Genomic DNA, 24892 nt, shown 5'->3' with positions numbered 1-24892 from the left:
ATAAACATCTTTTCTGAAAGGGCCAGAGGCCTTTCCAAGCTTATCAAACAAGTCAGGGACAAAGTTGTGGACAAGTACAAGTCAGGGTGGGGTTATAAAAGAATATCCTCATTTTGGATGTTCTTCTGGGGCACCATCAAATCCTTCATCTTCAAATGGAAAGCTCATGGTACCAAAATAAACCTGCCAAGAGAGAGCTGCCCAAACTCACAGACCAGCCAAGAAGGGCATTTATCAGAGAGGCACCACAAAGACCAAAGGTAACCCTGAAGGAGCTGCAGAGCTCCACAACAATGACAGGAAGGTCCGTCCATAGGTCCACAATAAGCTGTACACTCTGTAGAGCTGGTCTTTATGGAAGCACGGTCAGAGAAAAGCCATTACTTAGTGTTACAAATCAGAAGACCAGTTTTGAGTTTTCCAAAATGCACATGGGCAACTTTCTAAATGTATTGAGGAGGGTGCTCTGGTCAGATTAGACTTAAATTTTACTTTTTTGACATCTGATTAAAAAAAAAAAAACACTATCTGATGCAAAGCCAACACATCTCATCACGTCAAGAACACCATCCCCACAGTAAAACACGGTGGAGACAACATCATGCTGTGGTGATGTGGGTTCAGCAGCAGGAACTAGGAGGGAGTTCCTGAGTCGAGGGAAAGATGGATGGTGCTAAAATCAGGGACATGCTTGAGCAAAATATATCAGTCTCTGTGATTTGAGACTGGGACAAAGTTCACCTTCCAGCAGGAAAATGACCTGAACCATACTGCTAAAGCAACCCTTGAGTGGTTTATGGGGAAACATTTGAATATGTTGGAATGGCCTAGTCAAAGTCCAGTCATCAACGTAGTGGAGAATCTGTGACTTCACAAGTGAAACCATCCAACAGGAAGGATCTGGAGCAGCTTAGTCTTAAGGAATGGGCAAGCTTGCCACTCCCAGTGGCATAATGCTTCTTCAAAGTTGTGGGCATGTTCTGTAAATGAAATGGTGCAATTTGTCAAACAATCCATTTTAATTCTGGGTTGAACACTTTTGAAAGGCACTGTATGTCTGTGATAAAAGAAAGTGTGCTCTTCTTTAACTGTAAGATATTCACTATGAGGATATAGTGAGGTTTTAGGTTTAAATTTGTTTCTGTAATTGCATAATGTCTAAAGATCAACAAAATCTGCCCTCTGTGACTTTTTATTACTTAAAAATGCATGCAAAGAACTGTTTTACACTTTTTGCACCTTAGGGGATTATTTTAAATAGTTATTTATTATTGTAAGTAATGAAATGTTGTTTGTTGGATAAACAAATATATAAAATAATCATCAACATATGTGAGCACCTCTGTGAAAGCACCTGTTTTGAAAACTGAGAAAAATTGTTTTATGTTTTGAAAAATTCATAAAACAATGCCAACTCCATAGGTACTGTATTTTTCGGACCATAAATTGCGCCGGATTATAAGGCGCGCTAAATATTCTTCCCAAGTGTCTAATATCTCTCTGCCCCTTTATGGCCGTAGGGTGAACATACTCTCTGATGGCTGCTCTAAGCCTTATATGTAAAGGCTTAGAGTAAAAAAAAAAGATGGGCGTACTTAATTTTTTGGAATGACTGCAGTTATAACCTTCTTAAGCCAACACCCATAACTAAATACTGTCTGACTCAGTGGGTGGTACAATGTGGGAGGACAGTGACACTGATACCAGTGAAAAGAGTAGTTGCAGATAGAAGAAAAGGGCTGGGAGGGTGTCATCCTGACAATGAAGACTGCTACAAAGCAGTTTCAGTCATTTAGAAGATCCATTTTCTTGTCACTCTCTCCTGCTAGTCACAGAATGGCCAACGGTGGTATCGCAGACGTCTTATCTGCTGAGTAACTGTTGCGTTTCAGCGCTGCGTTGACTAGTCACACTAGGAGGCAAGAATGAAAAATCAGGCTGAGGTCTGCGTTTTCCCCAAGATGTCTCCACACAAGCAACACAACACACAGATAATAATCTAAATCACTTTATTAATTTAAGTTAGGTAGAGACACTAAACATTGGAACCACATTTGCTCAGCTATGGAGCTTCTTTTTTTTTTTTTTTTTTAGAATATTACAAAAAGAGGCTTATGTTATACTGTCAAACAAAATAAAAAAGCAAAAATTAAGAGGTAGAGAATTTAGGCTCATCGCTGTGACTGAGGGAATGATGCCTATTGGAATGTATTGTATTTAACATTCAAAACTAAAAAAATATATAAAGTATATAAAATATTCATACATCAAATGTGGCGGGAACACTCATCTGGGCGAAGGTTAACAACATTTAAACGTACGTTTCATTTTAACTGTTTAGAACAACGTCAGAGGCAATTTATACATTTTTTTTACACTTTTTTTTTCAGCTGGAGTTATTTATTTATTTATTTTAACCAATATTGTTCAAAATAAAAATTTACAATATGAACAGCACTTAAAAAATGGACACAAATGGAGAAAAAAAATACATATAAAGGCCTGTTCTCTTCACTTCTCTTCAAATGATACATTCTGCTATCAGTCGCATGCTAATTTACCCCAGGACAGGAATTTTCTGGTTCACCTTCTTTAAAGGGGATTTATCAGAACAGCAATGACTGACTCTCATGATATAAGAAACTCCAGAAAGGTCATCAATAACTTGGCCACTGAGTCCCATTTGGAATGCATTTAAAAAGTCAAACTATGCTACATGTCTCTAAAATTACTTACTTAGGGGGGCGGGATGGTAGTAAATTTATGGAATGCTTCCCTAGCTTTGTTTTTAAAATGGCACACACCAGCGTAAATCATAGCTGTGTAAACTGGAGTGAAAAAGAGCCTCTGCAAAAAAAAAAAAATGGTGACTAGCTGGAAACATTGTATTAAATCTACACAAAAATCACTGGCAGTGTGTGTGTGTGTGGGGGGGGGGGAGCAAATCTGAATTTACATTATAAAAATTAGAAATTACAGTGCATGTCTACAAAAATAAAATAAGTGAAAAAAAAAAAGATTACTGTTTTTTTTACAGTAACATACTGTATATTTCCACAATGACACTAGATAAGGCTGGTGACTACATTATGTAAATAGTTAATTACTGGATACCTTTTTTTCATTTGTATGATTTCAAAACTAGTGATGGTATATAGATGTTGATTTCTATGGGAAAGAAAAAAAAAACTCAAATAAATCCTTTGTGTAGTACGCAGCTTTTTTTGTTCCAGAGGAACAATATGGTAAATTTTTGCATTTGCTCAATGCAAGTGCACCAGTCTAGATTCAGTCTTTTTTTTTTCTTCTTTTCACCCTCCACCATCTTTCGTCTTCAGTGGTTGTTTCCATGTGTTTGCAGGTATAAATGCCCCCGGTTGTAAACACTGCCCCCTAGATCCCATTCTTTGCTTCGTTGTTGTTCATCAATTCCTTCCTCTGGGCTAGGAAAGGGTACATGCATTTGTCAGCACCGAGGAACCGGTACATGCACACGATGGCCTCAAAGGGCAGGATGCTGCGGAGACGAGACAGAGAAAGGATTAAAGGCAAACAATCTCTATTGGCCTTTTACCGAGAGCTAATGGAGCATAGAGAGGGTATCTTACCTTTTCATAAAGTTAACCATGTAGATGATGCGAGGCGTGCAGACCATTGGCTGATCCGTAAGGATGGCCCTCATGGCTTGCTTCACACAGAACTCCGGCGACAGGGGAGGCAGAAAAGGCTCAATCTCCTTCCTGGTTTAAACAAGGAGCAGTCATTTTTTTTGTTATTACTTAAATGTATTGAATCCAGTTGTGATTTAAATCATGTACAGCGTTTTGAAAAAGTGTTAAAACAACCTTAAACGTTTTTCAGATTTGGTCAAGTTACAACTAGAACCTGACAAACTGATCGTGCTGTTAGCATCAGATTGCCAACTGGACTTGGGTCTTGGCTTTATTAAGGTCGTTATAACATTTAATTGCGGACCAGCTTTCCTGTCCCTGATGAAGACAAGCATGATGGTGCCACCACTGTGGTTTTCATGGTGTTCTCCCATCTGAGCTGTGGATCAATGCAGCATCCCCAGAGCTGCCATGTGGTGATTTTGTAATTAATGTTCTCCTTTTTCAGGCAGGCAATTTTTCATATGGCTATTTCTTGGTAGGTTTTTGCAGCTGTGCCACAATCTTTCCATTTTTGGATGATGTTTTGCGCTGGATTTAATTTAGCGTTATTAGCTTAACGGGGGTGCTGAATCTAAAACTACGCTTTCCTTCCATTTCAAAATACTATGCTACTGTACTTCAGGTTGGTGCATGACATGAAACGCCAGTCAGAGTCAGATGGTAATGCGTCTAAAAAGTATTTTTGTGCACGTTAAAGGCCCTCATTAAGTCTATGCATGATTGTTACTTTTAATGAGGCTCCACTCATTAGTTCTTATTACTGTTATTACTGTCAACTGATTGGTTGACAGTGAAGCCACCTGCAGACAATAACCATCAAACGGAGTGAAGACCGTAAGAGCAGCAGTTAGTGGGGGGGGGAGGCGGTGGTGGGGGTGTAGACCAGGTGCACCTGGACTTGAGGTTTTTTCCCCCCCCCGGGAAACAAAAAGCAGCCCTCCATGTTTATACAAAGTGTTGACTTATGAGACCAAAATCACTGTACCGTAATTCTACCAACAAACCAGCGACATCTGCTTTGAAGTTCAAATGTCGCTCTGAAAGCAGTTTTTTATAAAATAGAAAGCTCATCCCAGGTGCTAGAAGAAGAAGAAGGGAAAAAAAACGCTTTTACACTCGCAGGTTTGTGTCGTGGCTCACCTTATCCTGCAACCTTTAAACATTCCCGTGTTGACCAGGTAAGGGCACACCAGGGTCATGTTGATGCCGTCCTTCTCCGAGGCTTTAATCTCGTGGCTCAGGGACTCGTGAAACCCGATGGCCCCGAACTTGCTGGCACAGTAATCCTGATGCGAAAGAGAGCAGATTTGACCAGTTACCAAAAAAAAAAAAAAAAAAAAGGAAAAAGCAGAACCCCGACCCGCACCCAGGGACCAGAGAACATTATCAAACATGCCCCCGATGGACTCAGGGGGTTTCTCCTAGCTGGTAATGATACGGCCACAAAGAAAACCTGAGGGAGCCTGACCGCTTTTCTATGGTTTCATTAGCATTCTTCTCGAGCGCATTAGTATGCTGCTCCGCTGGGCAGGAAGGTTTTTGATGTGGTTCGCTGTGGAAATAACGTTAAAAAAAAAACTGACTAAATAAATTTAAAAAAAAAGGCTAGGGCAAACACATGTGCGTGACAATAAACACAGGAAACCTTCTTTACGGTCATAGACTCCCGAAAAATAATGTGCACGTCGGAAATCACGTCATTTGATAGCTAACCAGAAGGGGTAAATAAAACTTTAATGTTAATCTATGACTTCTTTATTACAGGTAAATAATCGTTCATACAGCCTTAGAGGGGAAAATTTTGAATTTTGAATTTGAATTTGAAACTTAAATGTTCTTCTACTGGAATAAACAAGAAAACAATTTTTTTTAAACTGAACATTCAGGGGGGTTCTGTTTTGCTCTCTCGGGGTATAGAGATAAATAACCCCCCCCCCCCTTAAATATTTTATCATGCAAAAGAATAAAAAAAAAAACTATAGGAAGGAAAACCATGGCAATTGGAAACAGTTGCGAGCTGAATATTGAATGAGGAGCAAGTTTTCCACAAAGCGGTGATGAAGATGTCTCTGTCCCTCGGGGAGCTGTCAGCTCATTCTGGCCCCGGGGCCAGAGCCCACTGGGGGCCCCCCACGCCCCCGCTGCTGCAGATAGAGGAATCTATACGAGACTCCCAAATGCTCATCTGTGTTGCTTAATTTAACGGGTGGGGGAACAACCAGAGAAAGGGGGCCTAACCTCCTCGCTCCCAGCGTGCTAGCTGGCACGCCGTACGGCCGGGGACAAAAACCCTGCATGCGGATGGTGGGAACGACTTGGATGTGTGTGTGTCTCTGTGTATGATACTAACCTCAACTCCAGCTGTGCTGAATAAACCGAGGGAGCTGGCAACAGTCACAATGTGACCGTGATTCAGCTCCAGCATCTTGGGGAGAAACGCCTTGGTGGTCTGGGGGAAGGACAGAAGGGCAAGGAGGGGGAAAAAAAAGAGGAAGGTTAGTTCACTTGTGAAGTTCGTCTGTGCCAGCGCTCTTTGATCCTCTCTGCCCCACCCCCACCCCCACCCCACCCCCCACCCCCTTTCCCCCTCTCAGTTTCTCGTGCTTCTCCATGGTGATGCAGAAAGAAGTGTCAGAATGAGAATTCATAACAGAGGGAGGAGGGGGGAGGTACAACATTTAAAGATAAAAAAAAAAAGTTTATTCTTCATGAGTCCGATGTAAAAGAGAAGGAGGATGTTTTTAGAGGGAGTGATGGAAGTGCTGCGGCAAAGTCTCTTCTTTTCCCACACAGATCTGGTGCCTTTCGTTGAGCCTTGCACTAAAGACTTGGTGACAACACCAGTCGCAGGCCTCCACTCACTCGGCACCTGTAGCGGCTCAGTTCGGCCTTTCTTCTACCTTCACGGCCTCGACGTCCTCAGATGAGCCAGTCCAGCTCAGGGATGAAAGGGTTTTTAAAACCGCAACGCCACGTGAGAGGCGGACTAGTTCCACAGGCTGGTCCGGTGAGGGTTAGAGTCCGACGGGGGGGGGGACTCTGTCTGTCTGCTCCTGACTTTAGAGCTCCTCTGCACACAGCGTGAGCCAATCAGCATGTGTGACACATAATGACAGTGATAGGAACTGACCAATCACTCTCCCACGAGGAGGTCTGTGAGGAACCAGAAGCCCTTCTGTTGGCCGCTCAGCTAGTAATTCAGGTGAAATATGTGCTGCCACACTGAAGAATTAATGTAACCCGAAGGGCTTAAAGAAAGTTACTGAGGTGATAAAATAAAAAAACACAGGCATCTTGGTGGCTCGACTTTCAATTCTTAACAGCTATAAAACAGACATTTGCTGCCGATAACGTAATGGTAAATATAGAGATAAGATAAGATAAGATAAGATAAGATAAGATAGGCTTTATTGATCTCACATTGAAGAAATTCACTTGTCACATCGGCTCTATAGTCAGTCAATAGTCAGAAGAAGGTGCCAAAAGTAGGAAAAGGTGCATCAATTATATACAGTGTATCTTCATATATAAAAGAAAATGATAAATAATAATAATAATAATAATAATAATAATAATAATAATAATAATAATAATAATAATAATAATAATTAGAGGGAGGGTTCTTGCACAATTGACGGACAAACTTCCAGCTTTCCGGGTTTTTTTGGGGGTCCTTTTTATTCTAGGAATAGAACATTTTACTTTGGCTTTACTCAGAACGACCCTGAAGAAGGCCACAAAACGCGAAACGCGTTGGTCTGTCAATAAAGTATGCTCCTGAACCTTCAAATGTTGCTGAAGTTTTCATCGACTTTGGCTTTACTCTTAATCTTTACACAGAGGCTGGGCTTTAAATAAAGAACCTGAAAAAAAGGAGTGTGAAGAAGAGGAAGGAAGGGTTAAACGAAAGAATGATTCGGGTAAGCAAGAAAGGGAAGAGGAACCAAATGATTGAAGGACAGGAGGATTGAGGGAAGGAAGATAAGAAACGATGTGTCAAGGAAGGAAGGAACAAAAAGACGAAGGAATCAACTATTGAATGGAGGGATGATTGAAGTAGGAAATAAAAGAAGAACATATGAAAGAAGGATTAGAGTAAAAGGGGGATAAGGAATGGTAGAATGATTGGTAAAAAGGCTGGAAATGATGAAGAAAGGAACAAAGTCAGAAAAGAAGAGGGCAATATGTAGAGAATAGGACAGCTTGTAAAATCTTAAAACAAAAACAACTGTTTTCATTCTGTTTTCTTTCCCCATACTTATCCAGATCTGGATCTCTTACGATACTTGCAATTTTGGGAAATTGTACTACGCTTAAATTACTTGGTTTTTTTGTTTTTTTAAAAATAATCTGTGAGGAAATAAATGAAAGGCAACAGTTTTATGATCTGAACGCCTTGCCAGAGAAATGATCCATACTCCTTCATAAACATTTACAGAAGGGGAGAACAGAGCCAGCGTGAGCATGGTACCAGGTAGTACAACCCTGGAAGCACTAGAGCAGGGAGGGGGGGCGAAAAAAAAAAAATAAACTCATTAAAACTGCACCCAGAGATTAACTTATGTGTTGTAGATGCCTTTCTGCTTGTTTAGCGAGGTTAAACCTAAACAGAGAGGCTGTTGTAAGAAACAAAAATGACCTCATTGTTTGAGTTTATATTTTTCAGTCAGGTATAACTGATCTGAAACGGATCCAGACATCTGCAGTTTTCCAGGACATAAATTTTAAGGCCGGTGCAGTATTCAAACTCATCAAATGATGGGGCCCAAAGAGAGGTAACTAAGAGAACGCAGGGGCCCTGGGCAAGCGCTGAGAGAGGACTCTATAAGCCAGAATGGCAGCAGAGGGAGAGAGTTGCGTGCAGATGAAGAATTACTTCAAGTTATGCCCATACCTGACTCCAGCCTAAAAATTTCCCACTCCCAGAGCAACGTTTTGACAGCAGGGAATGACTTGATCTGGCACGGCGCGTTACGGCTCGAGCCAGTTTGCAGATTTCAGTTGGACAGATCTGCTGAGTGGACTCATTACCTGGAACCGATAAAGGAAAGTTCGTTACCCCAATGCCGGGGATGGGCCTGAGCGTGACCGACCGTCCCGTCTCTCCTCCGCCCTGCCGGGGGTGTCTTGCATCTCATGGCAGCTCTGGCATGTGGGTATGACCCCCGCTGACCTCCCAGACACAAAATGTGTGAAGGCGACCGGAGTCTCGTGTCTTACATCAGAGCTGCCGTAATTGGGCCTCAGCGCTCCCTTGTTCCGCTAAATTACCCGCTGACACAGCCGGGCCTCCTTGGTCCAAGTGGGGGTGCCCTGCCCGCTGCACCCCCCGCCTAATTGGTGGGTGCCCCCCCCCTGGAGCATTTAAGCCACACAAAGCTTGTTGCAGCTGGGGTGTCAGGCTGCATTAGTGCTAGCGCTTGACCAACAGGAATATGAACAAAATGTTGGCGTTTGCGTCGGACCAGATGGCCGTTTAATTAGGTTGACTTCTCCCTGGACGAGAGAACGAAGGAGAGGGAGTGAAAACCCTTCTGAGCACCAGAGCCTGACTGATATCACTTCAGAACGAGGAACGGGCTGAGTGGATTTTGGTTCTCATCAGGAATGATTGATGAAGGCTGTTTCTGTTGGAGGGACAAGGCTAAGTAGCCAGCATCTGCTACAGTTACTTGAATCCCCACCATGCAAGTGGCTGTACAACCAGGAACCAATGCATCTACAGAGAATGAACATTTATGAGTACAACACTCGGGATCCCTTGAAAAACTCTGCGTCTCCAGCACATAGCTGCACGATGGCTTGGCTGAAACACAAGGCCAGTTGCGCACCATTTTTACTCACCTTTAAGGGAGGTTTGTTTTTCCGCTAAAGCAAACTTCCCAAAGTTCAGTCATGCAATCATAGAATAACTGCTGCTGCCAGAAGGTCATAAAGGAGATAACAAAAAGAAAGCACTGCTGTCTTTCTACGTTTTTTATTTGGTGTTTAGCTTTAATTGAATTCCTTACAAACATTATTTTTATTAAACAAAACATTGGATGGTTTACAAATTACCTTGCATGTGATTCAGATTGAGAGGTCTACTGCAGAATTATTGAAGGTCCAAAAAAAAAGGTTCCACAAGGTTCAGATCTCGGACCCTCATTGTTTTCTTTGTATAAATAAAGTAGGCCAGAGCATTCCTTACTAACCCTTGCATTTCTCTTTTGGTGACACTGTAATTTATTGCTCTGCACCTACTCCATCAAAGCTGTTTGAGTATATCCAACATGTCTTTGACAGTATGCAAAAATAGCTCTGTTACATATAAGGTGTTTTAAATTTACTTTATTACTCTTGCTTGCTGGTAGATTGAACCATTTTGCATGTCACCAACTATGGGGAAACTAAACTGGAAGTGAATGCAATGGCTAACTATCTTTGAATGCTCGTGATAATGTATGTTATGAGGCTTTTAGATTTACTCCTGGGATTTTCTTACTTATTATTTGCTCTACCCCACTTTCTATGCATGCACCTTCAAGTGTCTTTTTAGTTCTATATTTTTATATGGATACAAGGGAACCACTATTTTTATTCAAAGGACATTTGAAATTATGCTTTTAAGGCAGCGAACTAAACTGGGAAAGAAAGTTTTGGGGTTTTTGGCTTTGAATGCTGGAACAATTTTGAAGCTGAATTTATTCTGCATCACTTAGTTCCTGCAAATAAATCCAAAGGCCTGGTGAAAACGGGTCTAGTCTAAATGTATGCAAGTGTTTCAAGTGTTGTTGTTTTTTTTAATGTAATTCACTAATGTTTTCTGTTTTTGTAGTTGAACTGTATTGCTGCTAACTTGGGCTGGCGACCATTGCAAAAGAGAAGCTGTGATTTTAATGGCGCAAACAGGATAAAATAAAGGAAATGATTATGATGACGTCAACCAACAGGGCTAAGACTGTTTTTGATTGGTTTACAGTCAAAAAGTTTGAAAACTGTAATTTCTAGATTGTGTATTTTATTTGTTCTTCACTGTGCTTTCAAACCAAGTGTTTTAACAGAAACACCGCGCTATTCAATATATAACATTTTAATATGCCTTCTATATGAGTATTACCTCAGCGATTCCTTTTTTGTTTTATTTGATTGAACTATAATTAAATTTACAAAATGAATAAATAAGACAAATCTCTTGGTTCTCGCTTGGTTGACGTTTTGGCCTGTGTGCATCTTCTAGCATCATCGGACATTTAATTAAAAAGAACGATTGATGGGGCATGAACAGGTACATGGAAAGGGGGGGGGGGAGTGATAAGTAGCCTCGTGGAGGCGTACAGGTGCTCAAGGCCAGGGACGGGCCCTTATAAAACTAGTCAAGTAGGACCCTTCTGCCTGGCTGCCTCCTTTCTCTGTCTACAGAAGGAATGCTGCCTGCGGAACTTGGCTCCTGTCGCCTGGCATCTTGTCAAGCTGATCCGCAGACAAGAAACCAATTGTCAGATAAAGTGGGTCAGCAGCAGCTTACCATTACCCTCTCGCCTAGCCTGTGCATGGGATGGCACCGGGTTCGTTTCCCGCCATGTCATGCCGTTGCACAGGGGAAGTGGGATCTCCACATGTGGGGAAGGGGGAACGAGTGTTTACATTTCCCAAAACCACCTTTTGGATAACCAGCTCAAGATGCTGACGCTGATTTCCTTTCATCTCGTTCCACTAGATAACTGGGAATCTTCGAACACAAACAACTCTGGTGTCTTTCGCAAACTGACTGTGCATCCCATGTGCCAAAAATGACTCAGAAGCAAACAGTAAACATCACAAATGTTCAGCTGGGCTAATGAAAGCATTGGACTAATGAAAGCATCAGACAAATTCATTAAAAAAAAAGAAAGACCTTGATAGAAGAAAGGGACTGAATCATAGTTTGTGTGTGTGGCAGAGCCAGATGAACGGAGCTGGCCTCTGTGACTCCGTTCCAGCTGCACCCAGTGCCTTGAAATCAGGTTGGGAGGAGTTGGAGAGGCCCCTGGAAGGAGGAGAGATGGAGTATGTGGTCTGGGTTCGGCTGCTTTGGCAGACAACCATGCTACGATTACCATCCGTTTCCTGCTCCAATCTCAGTCATTGCCTCATTCCCGATACAGTGTCCAACAAACGAAAACTTGTGCAGATCAGAAACTGTTGTTCCAGTGGACTTCTCTTAACTTCTCTCTCGTCCAATTATGCTAATTAAATGTGGGGAAAGCTTTGTTTTTAACCCTCTTTTTCTTTTGTGTTCGACAAGCTGTTTGAACTGTTTTGGAAGAAAAACAGAAGACTATACCAACACATCAAGATAACCCTCTCTTGGTAATAATGAGTAGTGCCTTCCCATGGTGGCTGGGAGTGGGGGGTGGGGGGGGGGGGGGTAATGGCCACCCAGTCTTGAAAGTCTTTAAAATGTGTCTTTATTCACAAAATGAAACTAATGTTTCAATTTGAGAAGCACTGATCAGATGATTCCTCGCCATTACAATTTAGCAGTTTTCATTAATGTCTTACTTGCCAAATCTGATTTGGACCAACTCTGATCCCTGTTTTAATCTCAGGACTATGAAACATATGAGTGCAAAATCTCTAGATGGATATTCAAACACAGATATTGAAATTTTTGATGAACCTACTTATCTCTTTCTTTGTAAACAGAACAGGGCATCAGAACAGTTTGTTTTGTAGTTCAAAACAAACTCTTTGGGAAACCTAAAGACATCTTTTCTAACCTTTTCTATGTGACTAGGGGTGTACCACAGGGATCACTTCTGGGGCCACTTGAATTTATTTATGAAGAGCCTTGATTTTTCCATGCTAATTTCCATGTATGCTGATGGATTCACACCTCCAACCATGTCTTGATACTAAAAATATCAAAACTTTTTCAACAGTTTTTCTCTGACTTAATATCACAGTCTTTTAATTTTTTGTCACTGCTCTTCATGGATTGGAAAAAAAAATATTATGTTGAGGAGTCTTGATTCATAATTCCTTTCTTTTCCTTTAAGTCTCACTTAAAGTGACAGCATTTTATCTTAATCTTTTCAAAAGCAGTTTCATCTTCAGATTTTCTTTGGAATCTAATACAAAGCTGCTTCATTTATGTCTGTCTAGTTGTTTGGAAGTAATTTGTATGTATGCGTTAAAACTCTGACCTATAACTGTATATTGTATTCTAGCATTGTATGGTCAGCTTTATAACTGCTGCCAACAAACTATACATTGTTTACATCCCTGGTGTAAATTGTACAGGTTTTTCCCATTTTGTAGACATGTCACTGTTTTGATGCACAATTATCAATGCACATTTTGTACACCTTCAGGTCACCGTACTCAGTTGCACGTTTCATTTAATCTGAGTAACAGTCCAGTGTTTAAACAAACAGCTGAATCTGAAGTAACAAATATCAATGACTTTGCTTAAACAAACATTTTTTATGCTCAAGCATCAAGATGCAGGTGTTTTGACTTATAATTTAGTTGAAGATCGGATTATACTTAAGGTATCAGCTGACTATATTGCCTTTATTGCTTAAATTTCAATGAACCTTTATGTTTTATGAGATGTTTGTGTTTTAATGCTGTTTTGAGCTGATGTCCCTTTGGTGCAGACACTCTTGGGAATGACATTTTAAATCACGACAATACATTTTTCCCAAAACCTAAACTAAAGTCTGTCTGATGAGTCATAAAGGGAAAAGTTAACCCATCCAACAACACATTAGACGGGGGGGAAAAAAAACAAAAATATAGAACAAAAAGCTACCACCTGCATGCAGTGAGCAACAGTGTTTGTGAGAGGATAGTGGTCAGGTCTCTGTTAGTCTAAGCTCTATTCATCTAGCTTGTGTCGTTAATGAACCACATCCTCCATTCTGCCTGTCGCCATTCATTAAATCGTTCTTTCATCTGCCCCCTCTCCTCCTCCCTCTTCTCTCCCTCATCTCCACCCCACCTCTAAAGAAACCACACTCTCCATAGAATACTAGAGATACACAAACACAGCTCTCCATTAGGAATCCCCAAATCTGCCACCCAACCGCTGGATCCTGACTTCAAATCGTGGATGTAAAAGAAAACGAGGAGAGCCAGCAGCGAGGCGCATGAATAGAGCGACCATTAGGGAGGAAACACACAACCTGTCTGACAACACAAGAGATTTTCATGCTCAATTAGGGAACTTCAACTCACTGTGGTTTCATGGCGTCCCTGAGAAATTGTTTTGATATAAAAACAACCTGCAGCCACAGAAAAGTACGATCCCTGCCTTTCCTAAATAATGGGACAAATACTATGACGGTGCTACTACCAAGTGAGAGAGACGTCACTCTACAGAGAAATGGAGGGGGGGGGGGACTATCAGATAAAATAAATAAATAAAAAGGCAACTAGTTATGAACAAGGACGACAGCTGTGAAACAGAAGTGGCTGCTGCAGCTCAGTGATTAAATTAATTTTCATTACAGAGCCCAATCCATCTACTTTTTTTCTGAAAGGCTCCTCTCACATGAAATTTCTTATCACAGTGTGAGGCTGTATCTACGGAGGGTCATATATGCCACAATTCAATTAAACATAGAATTTGGCCACAATTTTATTGGAAAAATATGCATTAAATAAAAAAATATATTCAAGAGTTGTTTAACTTAATCCATAATTTAATAATTAAATTTGGACAGCAGTATATAAAAAAGTCAATTCATCATATAATAATAAATAATAATAACGCTAAAAATAAAAATGTCAGTATGGATTTACTTATTTTGTAGTTCCTGTGGGGCTGAGCCCCACAAAATAATTTCAATTGTCTTTGTCGCTCATCAAATAAATCGCAACATCTGATTGGTTACCCTGAACGGCAAGTAAGTCTGAGACCAATCACCACTGTAACACATTTAGACCCACCCATTGACTAGCGTGCCATATGTTTAATAGTCCCTATAATCTAATGAATAAATCCTTAAACTATTACTTCGATGTATCATTAGATAATTTAAAAAGAAAGCAAAAATCTACAACAAAGAATTGTTGATTTTTTTCACCCTTATTTCTTATGATATAGTTATTTACGTATGTGTCTAATAAATTATTATTCTTTAGTATGTTTTTATACACATTTTTAATTCTGACGAAGTAATAATGATTTTATTCACCGATTACAAAGTGGCACTTTTGTCTCTCCATATGCCCCCATCATATTCTGTTTCTGAACTACACTGCAGCTCATGTTTAACTGAAGAGGAACACATTTAAGTGCACAAAATGTTCCTTTGGAGATGAGAAGGCAGAGGAAGGCCCCCCGGGAGCGGGGCCAAAAGAAGATCTGATACAGATCCCCATCAAATCATCACCTGCCAACAAAATGTGCTGAACCGATCTGAGGCTTATGCGGAGCCTCGCTTCCATCACACGAGGATAAAGGAAGGGCTTCCATATCACAGGAATCAGCAGCGAGTACAGGGAAAGTTTCATCAAAGAACAACCTTGTGACTTTCCAGTGGCAGACGTTTAGCTGCAAAGTAAACATGAAGGATGTCTATTTATGGCCACATACTTTGACTTTCTCAGTCAGCAAGGAATTTAGAAAGATTGCTTTGATTTTTTTTTTTTCGCTGCAAGATCATGGGGTGGAGTAAGAGATTAGGCAAGGGAATCACAACTGGGGTGGAGGGGGGGGGACTGGCATCACATTATCACATTATCACATTGCTGATGAAACTGCTACAGATTTATACGGTTTATCACACGGTAAGACCCCCAAACAGACAAAATAAACCATGTTCTGTGAGAAGCTCACCCAGAAGTGTGCGTGACAATTGACCACCATGGTGCGCTCGATCAGCTCGTCGGGGCACTCCAGAAGGTGGTGGCCTGAGACCACGCCGGCGTTGTTGATCAGTATGTCCACCTCTCCCACCTCCCGCCGCACCTTCTCCGCTGTGGAATACACACTCTCACGCTTGCCCACGTCACACACATAGGTGTAGACCTGGGGCTTAAACGCGGGGACCTCCTCCACTCCTCCAACGGGTCCTGCACGTCGGAAAGGAGGAAAAGGGGTGAATTGAGGTTGAGCAGGAAGGATAAAGTCAATTATGTGAACGCATAAGGACAAATATGTTGTCACGTGCGACCTGTTTTATGAAAATGCTCACAAGAAATCACGTTTCAGCTCGGGTTTTACTGTCAGGCTTTTCCTGGCTGACACTATTTTTTTTTTTCCACAAAGGCCTATAACGTAAAAAAATAAATAAAAGAAAACAAGGGCTGCAGTTTTTTTTATTTATTTATAGAAGTGGTTTTAAATCCAACGGACGAATGAATGAAAGACGAGATTATCGCCATCCATGCGTCAAAGTGCGTATCCCTAACCTTTTTTTTTTTATTCAGATTTGTATTACACTTTAAAAAAATGATTAGCGTGAGTTCAACAAAATCTCTTATTCTGAGCATTCCACCCACTGGAAACTGATTGGAGTTGGTCAGGGGGGAACAATTATCTGACTCCAATCGCTGGAGGTATGATCATTGTATCTCTGGCTACTTCGAGCTTCCGTTCAAATATAACTTGAAACTCCAACATTGATTTCAAACCAAAACCTGCCTCTTTGCACTGTAACCAATTGTCAGAGCCAATCAAAGAAAAAATCGTCCGATATATATATATATATATATATATATATATATATATATATATATATATATATATATATATATATATATATATATATATATATGTTATTGACTTACCGTCTTCGGCGATGGGAGTCTCCGTTTCGCGGTATATCTGCCGCACCATCTCCGCCGTTTCCTCGTTGCTCTGGCTGTTTATGTCCCACAGGACCAGGATCGCTCGCCGCCGGGCGAACTCCTTGGCGAACAGCCGCCCGAGGCCGCTCCCAGCCCCGGTGATCACGCACACCTGTCCCACCACGCTCTTCTCCTTGGGTCGCACGACCCATCTGGCCCCGGCTGTCACAAACGCCCAGAGCACCTTCAGGATGACCACGAAGAACTCCGCGACGATCATCATCATCATCTTGGATTTCAGACGAGCGACAATATTAAGACGCGCCACGAAAAAAAAGATAAATAAATAAAAAATAATAATAATGTAGCTCCTTGTTTTTTGTTTTTTTTTGTTGTTGTATTTTTTTTTTTCAACCTGTTAGCAGCAGAGGGGTAGGGTTTCACCAAGACAACTTGGATCAGAGCGCTGAGACAGGAAAGTGGTGGAGGAGCGCACGCAAAGAGCTCGGATTATAAGAGAGAAAAAGAGAGTTCAGCTCAGAGTCCGGTCGCCTGTTGAGCGTTGATCAGTGGTGACTGTCGAGCAGCTACTATGGATTGCGTCTCCTACCCTCTCTGCTGCTGCTGCTGCTGCTGCGGCTCCACATCTCATGTCATTCAGATCCGCATCTCACTCGCTATTTATTCAGTCCACCCATCCAACGCCAGACCCAATAGGAGTGGGCGCCTGACAGACTGTAGTGCCAGCTCCCTACACTACACTCAGTAGGTGATGTAAGGCAAATGTCTTTACAATAATCTGTTGCTGTTCTGTTTGGACCCCCCCCCCCCCCCCCCCTAACACTTAAAAGGAAATTATTCTTCTTCGTAAAAGTCAAGTAGGTGGCACCCAATAAGGACTACCTACAGCAGACCTGTTTATGTTTTAGCTTTGTTTTATTCTTTATTTTAACTATAGTGGTTTTGATTCCAGTCTGAGAAATAGCTCTCAGGCTTTGGCACAAGGACCAAAAGGGGGTATATTTGTCCTGTCTTCAGTGGTACTAAAAAATATGGTGTGGAAAGTAAGTATATCCAAATAGCGAAAGTTTGGGAGACAGAAACTTCCACACATTTAATATATTACTGTAAATAATTGTTTTAAACGCAGCCATTGTGGATTTTGGGGTTGGGATTGGTCAGAACCGTCTTCATGAGGGCTCTGCTGCACACCCCGCTTTGTGACACAACAAAAGGAGAGCTCCTGCTCTAAAGGTGTTGTAAAACATCTCGACAGCATGATGGTCTTTGGAAAACTTAAAATCTAGTGTGGTGTTACTCATAGTAGGCAGATCCACACACAAAAAGACCATATCATTGTCCAGATTTTCATGAGATATTAAACAAGTTCCAGTCTTGACTATCTCCAGGGTGAAATTGCTTTACTTGGCACACATCATTTTAATCAACCACAATCCTGAAACCTTAATTAAACATTTATTTAATTACATAGGGGGTAATTAAAGGGACATTCCCGCCGAATGCATAACGGGGACACCTTACATCACCTTACATCATGTCGATGTTGTGCAACCTCCGCCAACCAATCAGATGTCTAGCCTCTTTGTAGGGGGCGGGACTAACCGATTGCCAACAATTGAAAGCTGCATGCACCCTGCAGTTGTCTATAGAAAAGTTAACAGGGCTGCTTACTCAACAGCCAGTCGTTGATCAATTATTATGGGATCAGTTATTCTGACTTCCCTTAGCTATTGCCTAAATTTCAATTTGCACATGAATTGACATATGACTTTCTGGCAGGAAGGGATAATAAAATATACCATTGTATAGTCAGAATGAAATACTGGATTGAATTATGGTTAAACTCTAACTGAGCAGTAGTTCTGACTAATAATTTGAGATGTGCATAGTTGTAGAGATGCTCCGGCCAGTAATAGGAAATTGCAAAGCCCTTGCAAGGTGTAGAATTCAGTATAGACCTATTATTTTTATATTACGTTATACAATGTCCTATTGCTGTGATTGTCATTCGCACAAGAGCAGTGACAGAGCGTCAGACTCCCAGGGATGGACCTTTAGCTACAAAGTTAGGTGTTTTCGCCCTCTGCTGGCTTAACTCGGGCACTACAGCGGCGTTAAACGTGGCAGCTTTTGAACATGCGCTGGCTTAATTTAATAAAAAAAGTAATAAGCATAGTAGTAGTTAATGTTGGTAGTATTTGGAGAATTCTATAACCATTTGGCTCTTGATCACGCTAACATTTAGTATATGTTATATCAGTGGTTCCCAAAGTCAGGTTCCCAAAACCCACTTGGGGTTGAGAATCAAAAAGTAGTTGGTTTTGAGATAATCTTCTGAAATCCAATTATTCGAAAAGGATATCTTTTTTTGTTGCTGTTTTATTTTAATTTTATTTTACCCCTTTTTGGCCAGGATTTTTGTAATGCTATGACACCCAATCGACAGTCTGGGTCACAAGTCTTATACTGTTATATGGGTCAGAAGCTGAAAATTATGGGAACCCCTGTATTATATTATTTGTATAATAATTATTTGACTTCATAAAAAGTTAAAACATGTAGTTGAAATATGATTGAAGTAGTAATAAACAGCTAGTGAATTACATAACTTACAGGTAGACTTATTTTATGCTGGCAAATTCTGTACATACATTTTTTAAATGATTAAAAATCTCTTTTGCAAGGGAGACCTGGCCAATATATATTTTTTTCAAAGAACGATTGAAAATATATGGGCAGTTTTGATATAGCTGATACAAAGAGAAATCTATTGGTGTATTGGGCCTTTTTTTTTTTTTTTACATATCAGTCTCGTATTCCACCAATATCCAAGCTGTTTTCTGTGATTTACATCAACCCCAAAGTGTAATTATTTTCACAGATTTAATTTTAATTGAGTTGTATATTGGTGACCTTGGGTTTCCTAATGAAACCTACTGGAGGAGTTGCTGATGCAACTAATATTGGCAGACTTGCCACTCAAAGGATAAAACACCCTCCTGTGTTTTATCCATTTGATTATAATGGCTTTCATGGGGCCTAAAGCAAAGAATGAGCCTTGTAATCCTTTTTGAATTGATGAATGTCAGTCAGTGTTTCTTTAGTTTTATATTGGAATATTCTGTGTTACTTTATGAGATCTTGTAGCAGACTTCAAATTGTGAAACAGGTTCTAATATGTTTTATTATCTTCAGTGGGAAAAAAGAAAACACACATGAGTTATTTAAAGGGGTAAATGCATTTTTACATTATGATATTTCAAATGCAACTCTCTTAATAAGGAGTTGTAGACTATGTATGTATGTATGTATGTATGTATGTATGTATGTATGTATGTATGTATGTATGTATGTATGTATGTATGTATGTATGTATGTGCATAATATATGTATATATTCTGCATAATAATATATAGATATATTATGTACTATTACATGATATGTATAGGATATAGATAAGACGTACATAGGATGTATGCATGCATACATGTATACATCCTATCCTGAATCCATTCTATGTATGTATGTATGTATGTATGTATGTATGTATGTATGTATGTATGTACGTATGTATGTATGTATGTATGTATGTATGTATGTATGTATGTATGTATGTATGTATGTACGTATGTATGTATGTATGTATGTATGGACAGGTGAACGAACGGATGGAGGGATGGATGCATAGACATATATAAAGATATTATATTATGTCTATGGATGGATGTACATACGTGCGTACGTAAGTAAAAGGGGAAAGGTTATCCATCTCCTTTTTGGCTCAATAAAATAACGAGCCCGTGATATAACAAATAGTAGATAACTGGTTTAAAAAAATAGTTGTTAGGGAGTCAGAGCTTGGCATAGAATCATGTAAACAATCATAAAAGTAGCCCAGACATTGAACAATAATAAGAAACATAATGTCAACTTTAGTTTTAGTCAGGCACCCAAGCGGACACCCCGCCAATCCTTTAAGGCGCACATGCGCAGATGGAAATTTCTCTTTCTCGGTGATCGCAATGGCGGACGCAGAGTGAGTGTGTCCCTCTGTTTTAAAATCTAAGCGCATCCAGTCATTACATAGTTACAGCTTCATATTTCATTGCATATTTGTGCCTTTTAGGTCTTACTTAATTAAACAATATAAGTATTTCTAGAGAACGTGATTTTTAATGTGTATTTATCGCTACCTTAACCAGATAGTGTCGGCAGAACTGTGGGCAACATGGCTGCTATTTGGTCTCTGATTACTTAAGAAATGTTTATTTTTATCACGACAGAGCTGAGGAAAAGCTGTCGATATAATGCACAACACATGGCGCCTTGAGTTTTGTCAGTGTGTGAATTTTAATAAAAGCCGGTAAAGGAGCCATGCTAGCTAGCTAGCTCTACGGCAGCGTAAATTAGCTGCTTCAGTTTAGCGACTTAGCTGCTGCTACATTACACACTGATAACTTGGTGTTTTTAATGGTCGCTGATTTTAATTCATATGTCCTGACAGAAAAAAGGTGCCGTCGGTCCCTGAGAGCCTTTTAAAAAGGCGAAAGGCCTACGCCGCCTTGAAGGCCATGCGTATCAAGAAGATACTGGCTGAGAAAAAGGTAACTTGGATCGCGCTGCTATTTTCATGTTGCTTCTGCTCTCTAACAGGCTGATGGTAGCCGTATGAATTGTTTATGTCCCTGTTTCTTTCAGGTCCGTAAGGTGACCAGGAAACTGATTTACAAGAGGGCTGAGAAGTACCACAAGGAGTACAGGCAGATGTACAGGCGTGAGATCCGCATGGCCCGTATGGCTCGCAAAGTGGGGAACTACTATGTGCCGCCTGAGCCCAAGCTGGCCTTTGTGATCAGGATCAGAGGGTAAGTGGCTCCTGGACACTATAGATGTTGTAGTATTAACATGGATCGCTGCAGTTTTGTATTACTTGTTCTCCTGGCGTTTTGTTTTGGTTCTTGGTCAGCTTTTGCTCAGTCTGTGCAAAGACTGTACATATAGGTTTCTTACCATTTAAAAAAAAAAAAAAAAATCTTGTTTCCTTCACCTGGATAAGTGTTGAAATGGAAAATCTAGGAAGTCTTTGGCATTTCAAGACCACATTCCCCATCCCAGGGAATATCAGACTAAGGATTTCAGTTATTTGGGTTACCATCCCCAATACTGACATTCTTTGTTTTCATGTAAACAAAAATATACATCTGTCCATTGTTCCCTCCATCGATCAGTTACACCATCAAACTATCATTCAACTCTCTATTCACCCATTCTGTCAAATCTCCATCTTCACATCCATTGATCCGTTTATTCTGTCCATGCCATGTCCAGTTTATCTAGCCCTGCATCATTCTCATGTTTATTCGTCTCCACCTGCTTCCGTATATTAAGCTTCGCTGCTTTACTTATATCTGCGTTCTGTTGTCACGGGTTTCCCTTTATAGCTAGGGGTGTCAGAGCAATGTGGTGTTGGCTGTTAATTGGGCAATTCGCTTAATTTAAACCAGAATCAGATATACTTTAATAATCCCAGAGGGAAATTACTGAAAGAAGTCATATCCATAATAGTGCTATATTTTAAGAACTTGACGCGTGGTGTCCCAGTGATTCTTTGGTTAGAATTTATTTTATTAGCAGAATTATAAGGGGTTTGGTGAAACTATTTACTGGGCCTTCAGCAACCACTACACACAAGTTAAGATGGTTTAAACGTATTGAGGAGCATCAGGTTTTCTGTCTTAGGGATGTCATGTTTAAAGTAGCGATCCATGTGAAACTAAGTGGTTAATGATGAACATTCTTTCCCCGACTTATCGACAATGGTGAGAGATGTTGCATTAAGCCAATTTCTTTTCTGAAACCACTTGCAATAATTTTGTATGACCATAAAGAGTTGGGATTGGTCAAGGACTCATTATTATCATTGTTTGCTTTTCAGTATCAACGGCGTCCCACCGAAGGTCCGCAAGGTCCTGCAGCTGCTCCGTCTGCGCCAGATCTTCAACGGCGTATTTGTCAAGCTGAACAAGGCTTCCATCAACATGCTCAGGATCGCAGAGCCTTACATTGCATGGGGGTAAGAGTTGTTAAGGTTTATAGATTATTAAAGTTTTTGGAATGTGGTTAATGATGCTGAACTTTTTTCCCCATCTTATCGACCATGGTGAATACTCGCTTAAACTAAGCCAGTTTTGTCTGAAACCACATTCCAAGACATTTTGTTTCATGATGACAGCACAGCCTACTGGTTGGGGTTAGTTTGGGCATTTGGGTCTAATAAGCTTTTTGTTTTTATCATTCTTTTCTTCCAACTGATGGATTTGTTACTGTACTTTTTCAAGATATTTCTTTCCTCGATAATAAGATGAATATTTTGTCGTTTATACCAATGGTCTGAGTTTTCAGGATTTGGATTGTTTTGATCTTAGTTTAAAAATTGTGCTTCTGCGCAATCAGCACAAACTAATTTTTCAAGGCTCCCTGTTAATGTAAAATATTTTGGGCTATGGGAAGCCATGTGGTCCACAGAACAGTTCCTCAGGGCCCGCTGTATGGCATGTTTTAAAAATGGTTCCTTTTACAACAGCTTCGACTCAAATGAATGGGTCCTAGCAGGCTGCTGCAAAGCTGTTGGAACAGGAAATCATGTGAAACATACAGGACGCTTGTAATTTAAATCCATGTTAAGGGGCGGTATAGCTACAAAGCTTAGTTTGTTTTTGAAATGTTTAAGCTTGATTTAAACATCAGCAGTAGAATATTTCATTAAATCAACATATAAAGTTTCCAGTGCTGTTGCGAATTGTGTCTTTGACTTTTTTCTAACTCACTTTTCTGATGATTGCCAGTTACCCCAACCTGAAGTCTGTGCGTGAGCTCATCTACAAACGTGGCCACGGCAAGGTGAAGAAGACGCGCATTGCCCTCACAGACAACGCTCTGATAGAAAAGGCCCTCGGTAAGAGTCTATTGATACACACAACTTAGAATCACACTTTGCCATCTAGTCTGTGCTATTAAGTCTTGGGTATCAAATTTTTGTACAACCTTTTTTTCAGATTATGTCCTGGCACAATGTGGTTAATGATGTACAAATTTTTTCCCCGTCTTATCGACTTTGGTGAAAAGAAAACAGCAAATTTAGCCAGTTGTATCTGAAACCACATGCCAGTCTTAGAAAGTTGGTTTTGTTTCAGTTATTTTGAACCTGTATGATCCTGCTATGATTTAGGCTAAATTCATGAGTTGTTTACTCGTAATCAGACTTGATGTAGAAACTGGTCTATGCCAGAAGTCCTCGATCTTTCAACGGCATGAAGTAACTTCTGGAAAAACTTGGTTTTGTTTTTTAAAACAAAAATCTGGCAGTCAAAGAATTAGTTGCTCCTTTTCTACATGAAAATTACATTCGGTTTGTTTAAACTAGTTGTATTGTCAGTGAAATGAGTAGCTGTAAACATTTTTTTTCTGCAGGCAAATACGGCATCATCTGTATTGAGGACCTTATTCATGAGATCTACACAGTTGGCAAGAACTTTAAGCGCGCCAACAACTTCCTGTGGCCATTCAAGCTGTCATCACCTCGTGGCGGTATGAACAAGAAGACCACACACTTTGTGGAGGGAGGCGACGCTGGCAACAGGGAGGACCAGATCAACAGGCTGATCCGAAGGATGAACTAAATGGTATGTTGTAGGAATGGCAGACAGATCATAAACACTTCCAGTGTGGATAATGATGCATAATCTTTTTTCCCCGTCTTATCGACTATGGTGAAAATCAGTTGTTTATAAGCCAACCATGTCTGAAACCACATCTTTGTAATGGCTACTTAGATGTATTACTTGGAGTTTGTCCTCTAACAATTGCGTTTTTCTTCTTTTCAGGTTTTCTAAGAACTCAAAACACAATAAAAACCTGTAAAAAAAACCATGTCTTGTTCACATCTGTGTGATTGCACCATACATCAGTTGACATTATGTTAACTGTATATCGACATTCATACACATACCATTTTTGAGATATTTGTGCAAGGACAAATTTGCCTTAATTTAAGCTATTGTAGTTTATAAGAAATGTTTTGTTTTTAAAGTTGCAGCTATGCATTGGGGTTCTAGATTGATGTGGCCAAATAAATCCAAATTTAGACTAATTGGATTATGACTGCTAGTGGTAAATTTAAAACAAAAGCACTTAAAACTTCCATTGTAACATCATTCAAGTGACTTGGCTTAGATTTGCAGTTGGCCATAATGGCCTCCGAGTTGTCAAAATGCATTTTAATAAACTGATTTGCAGTTTGTAATACAGTAGTTTAATAAAAACAAGACTTTAACTGGTTAAAACAATCAGAATTTAACAAATGGACTGATTTGTGATTTCAACTATTTCACTGAAAAGTTGAGTCACATGACCAACTTTTTATGTAAAAGTTGTTT

The 24892-nt window shown here is 40.2% G+C and overlaps 2 protein-coding genes and 4 non-coding genes across 6 annotated transcripts; 5 read left to right on the top strand and 1 right to left on the bottom strand.

Annotated features, from left to right (window-relative positions):
• Nucleotides 1-1992: 1992 nt before the first annotated feature.
• rdh10a (retinol dehydrogenase 10a) lies at nucleotides 1993-17134 on the bottom strand. Its single transcript, XM_012857372.3, has 6 exons — nucleotides 16437-17134; nucleotides 15484-15719; nucleotides 6025-6123; nucleotides 4815-4960; nucleotides 3609-3740; nucleotides 1993-3517 (listed from the first exon to the last, which is right to left on the bottom strand). The coding sequence occupies exons 1-6, from the start codon at nucleotides 16723-16725 to the stop codon at nucleotides 3394-3396; spliced, it is 1026 nt and encodes a 341-aa protein (XP_012712826.2). The 5' UTR covers nucleotides 16726-17134; the 3' UTR covers nucleotides 1993-3393.
• A 3258-nt stretch (nucleotides 17135-20392) lies between these two features.
• Nucleotides 20393-24374, top strand: rpl7 (ribosomal protein L7). Its single transcript, XM_036125158.1, has 7 exons — nucleotides 20393-20493; nucleotides 20962-21061; nucleotides 21156-21322; nucleotides 22393-22530; nucleotides 23303-23412; nucleotides 23928-24139; nucleotides 24341-24374. Exons 1-6 carry the CDS (start codon nucleotides 20480-20482, stop codon nucleotides 24134-24136), a joined length of 738 nt encoding a protein of 245 aa, XP_035981051.1. The 5' UTR covers nucleotides 20393-20479; the 3' UTR covers nucleotides 24137-24139; nucleotides 24341-24374.
• LOC118557004 lies at nucleotides 22232-22321 on the top strand. The gene has a single exon (XR_004927538.1). It is a non-coding gene; the product is annotated as a small nucleolar SNORD12/SNORD106 (small nucleolar RNA).
• Nucleotides 22571-22662, top strand: LOC118557001. The gene has a single exon (XR_004927535.1). It is a non-coding gene; the product is annotated as a small nucleolar SNORD12/SNORD106 (small nucleolar RNA).
• LOC118557002 lies at nucleotides 23528-23621 on the top strand. The gene has a single exon (XR_004927536.1). It is a non-coding gene; the product is annotated as a small nucleolar SNORD12/SNORD106 (small nucleolar RNA).
• Nucleotides 24179-24271, top strand: LOC118557003. The gene has a single exon (XR_004927537.1). It is a non-coding gene; the product is annotated as a small nucleolar SNORD12/SNORD106 (small nucleolar RNA).
• Nucleotides 24375-24892: the final 518 nt, after the last annotated feature.

The sequence above is a fragment of the Fundulus heteroclitus genome, chromosome 21 (assembly GCF_011125445.2).
Source record: "Fundulus heteroclitus isolate FHET01 chromosome 21, MU-UCD_Fhet_4.1, whole genome shotgun sequence".
Taxonomy (NCBI): Eukaryota; Metazoa; Chordata; class Actinopteri; order Cyprinodontiformes; family Fundulidae; genus Fundulus; species Fundulus heteroclitus.
The sequence above is the reverse complement of the archived record's forward strand: the minus strand, read 5'-3'. Positions and strand labels throughout refer to the sequence as shown.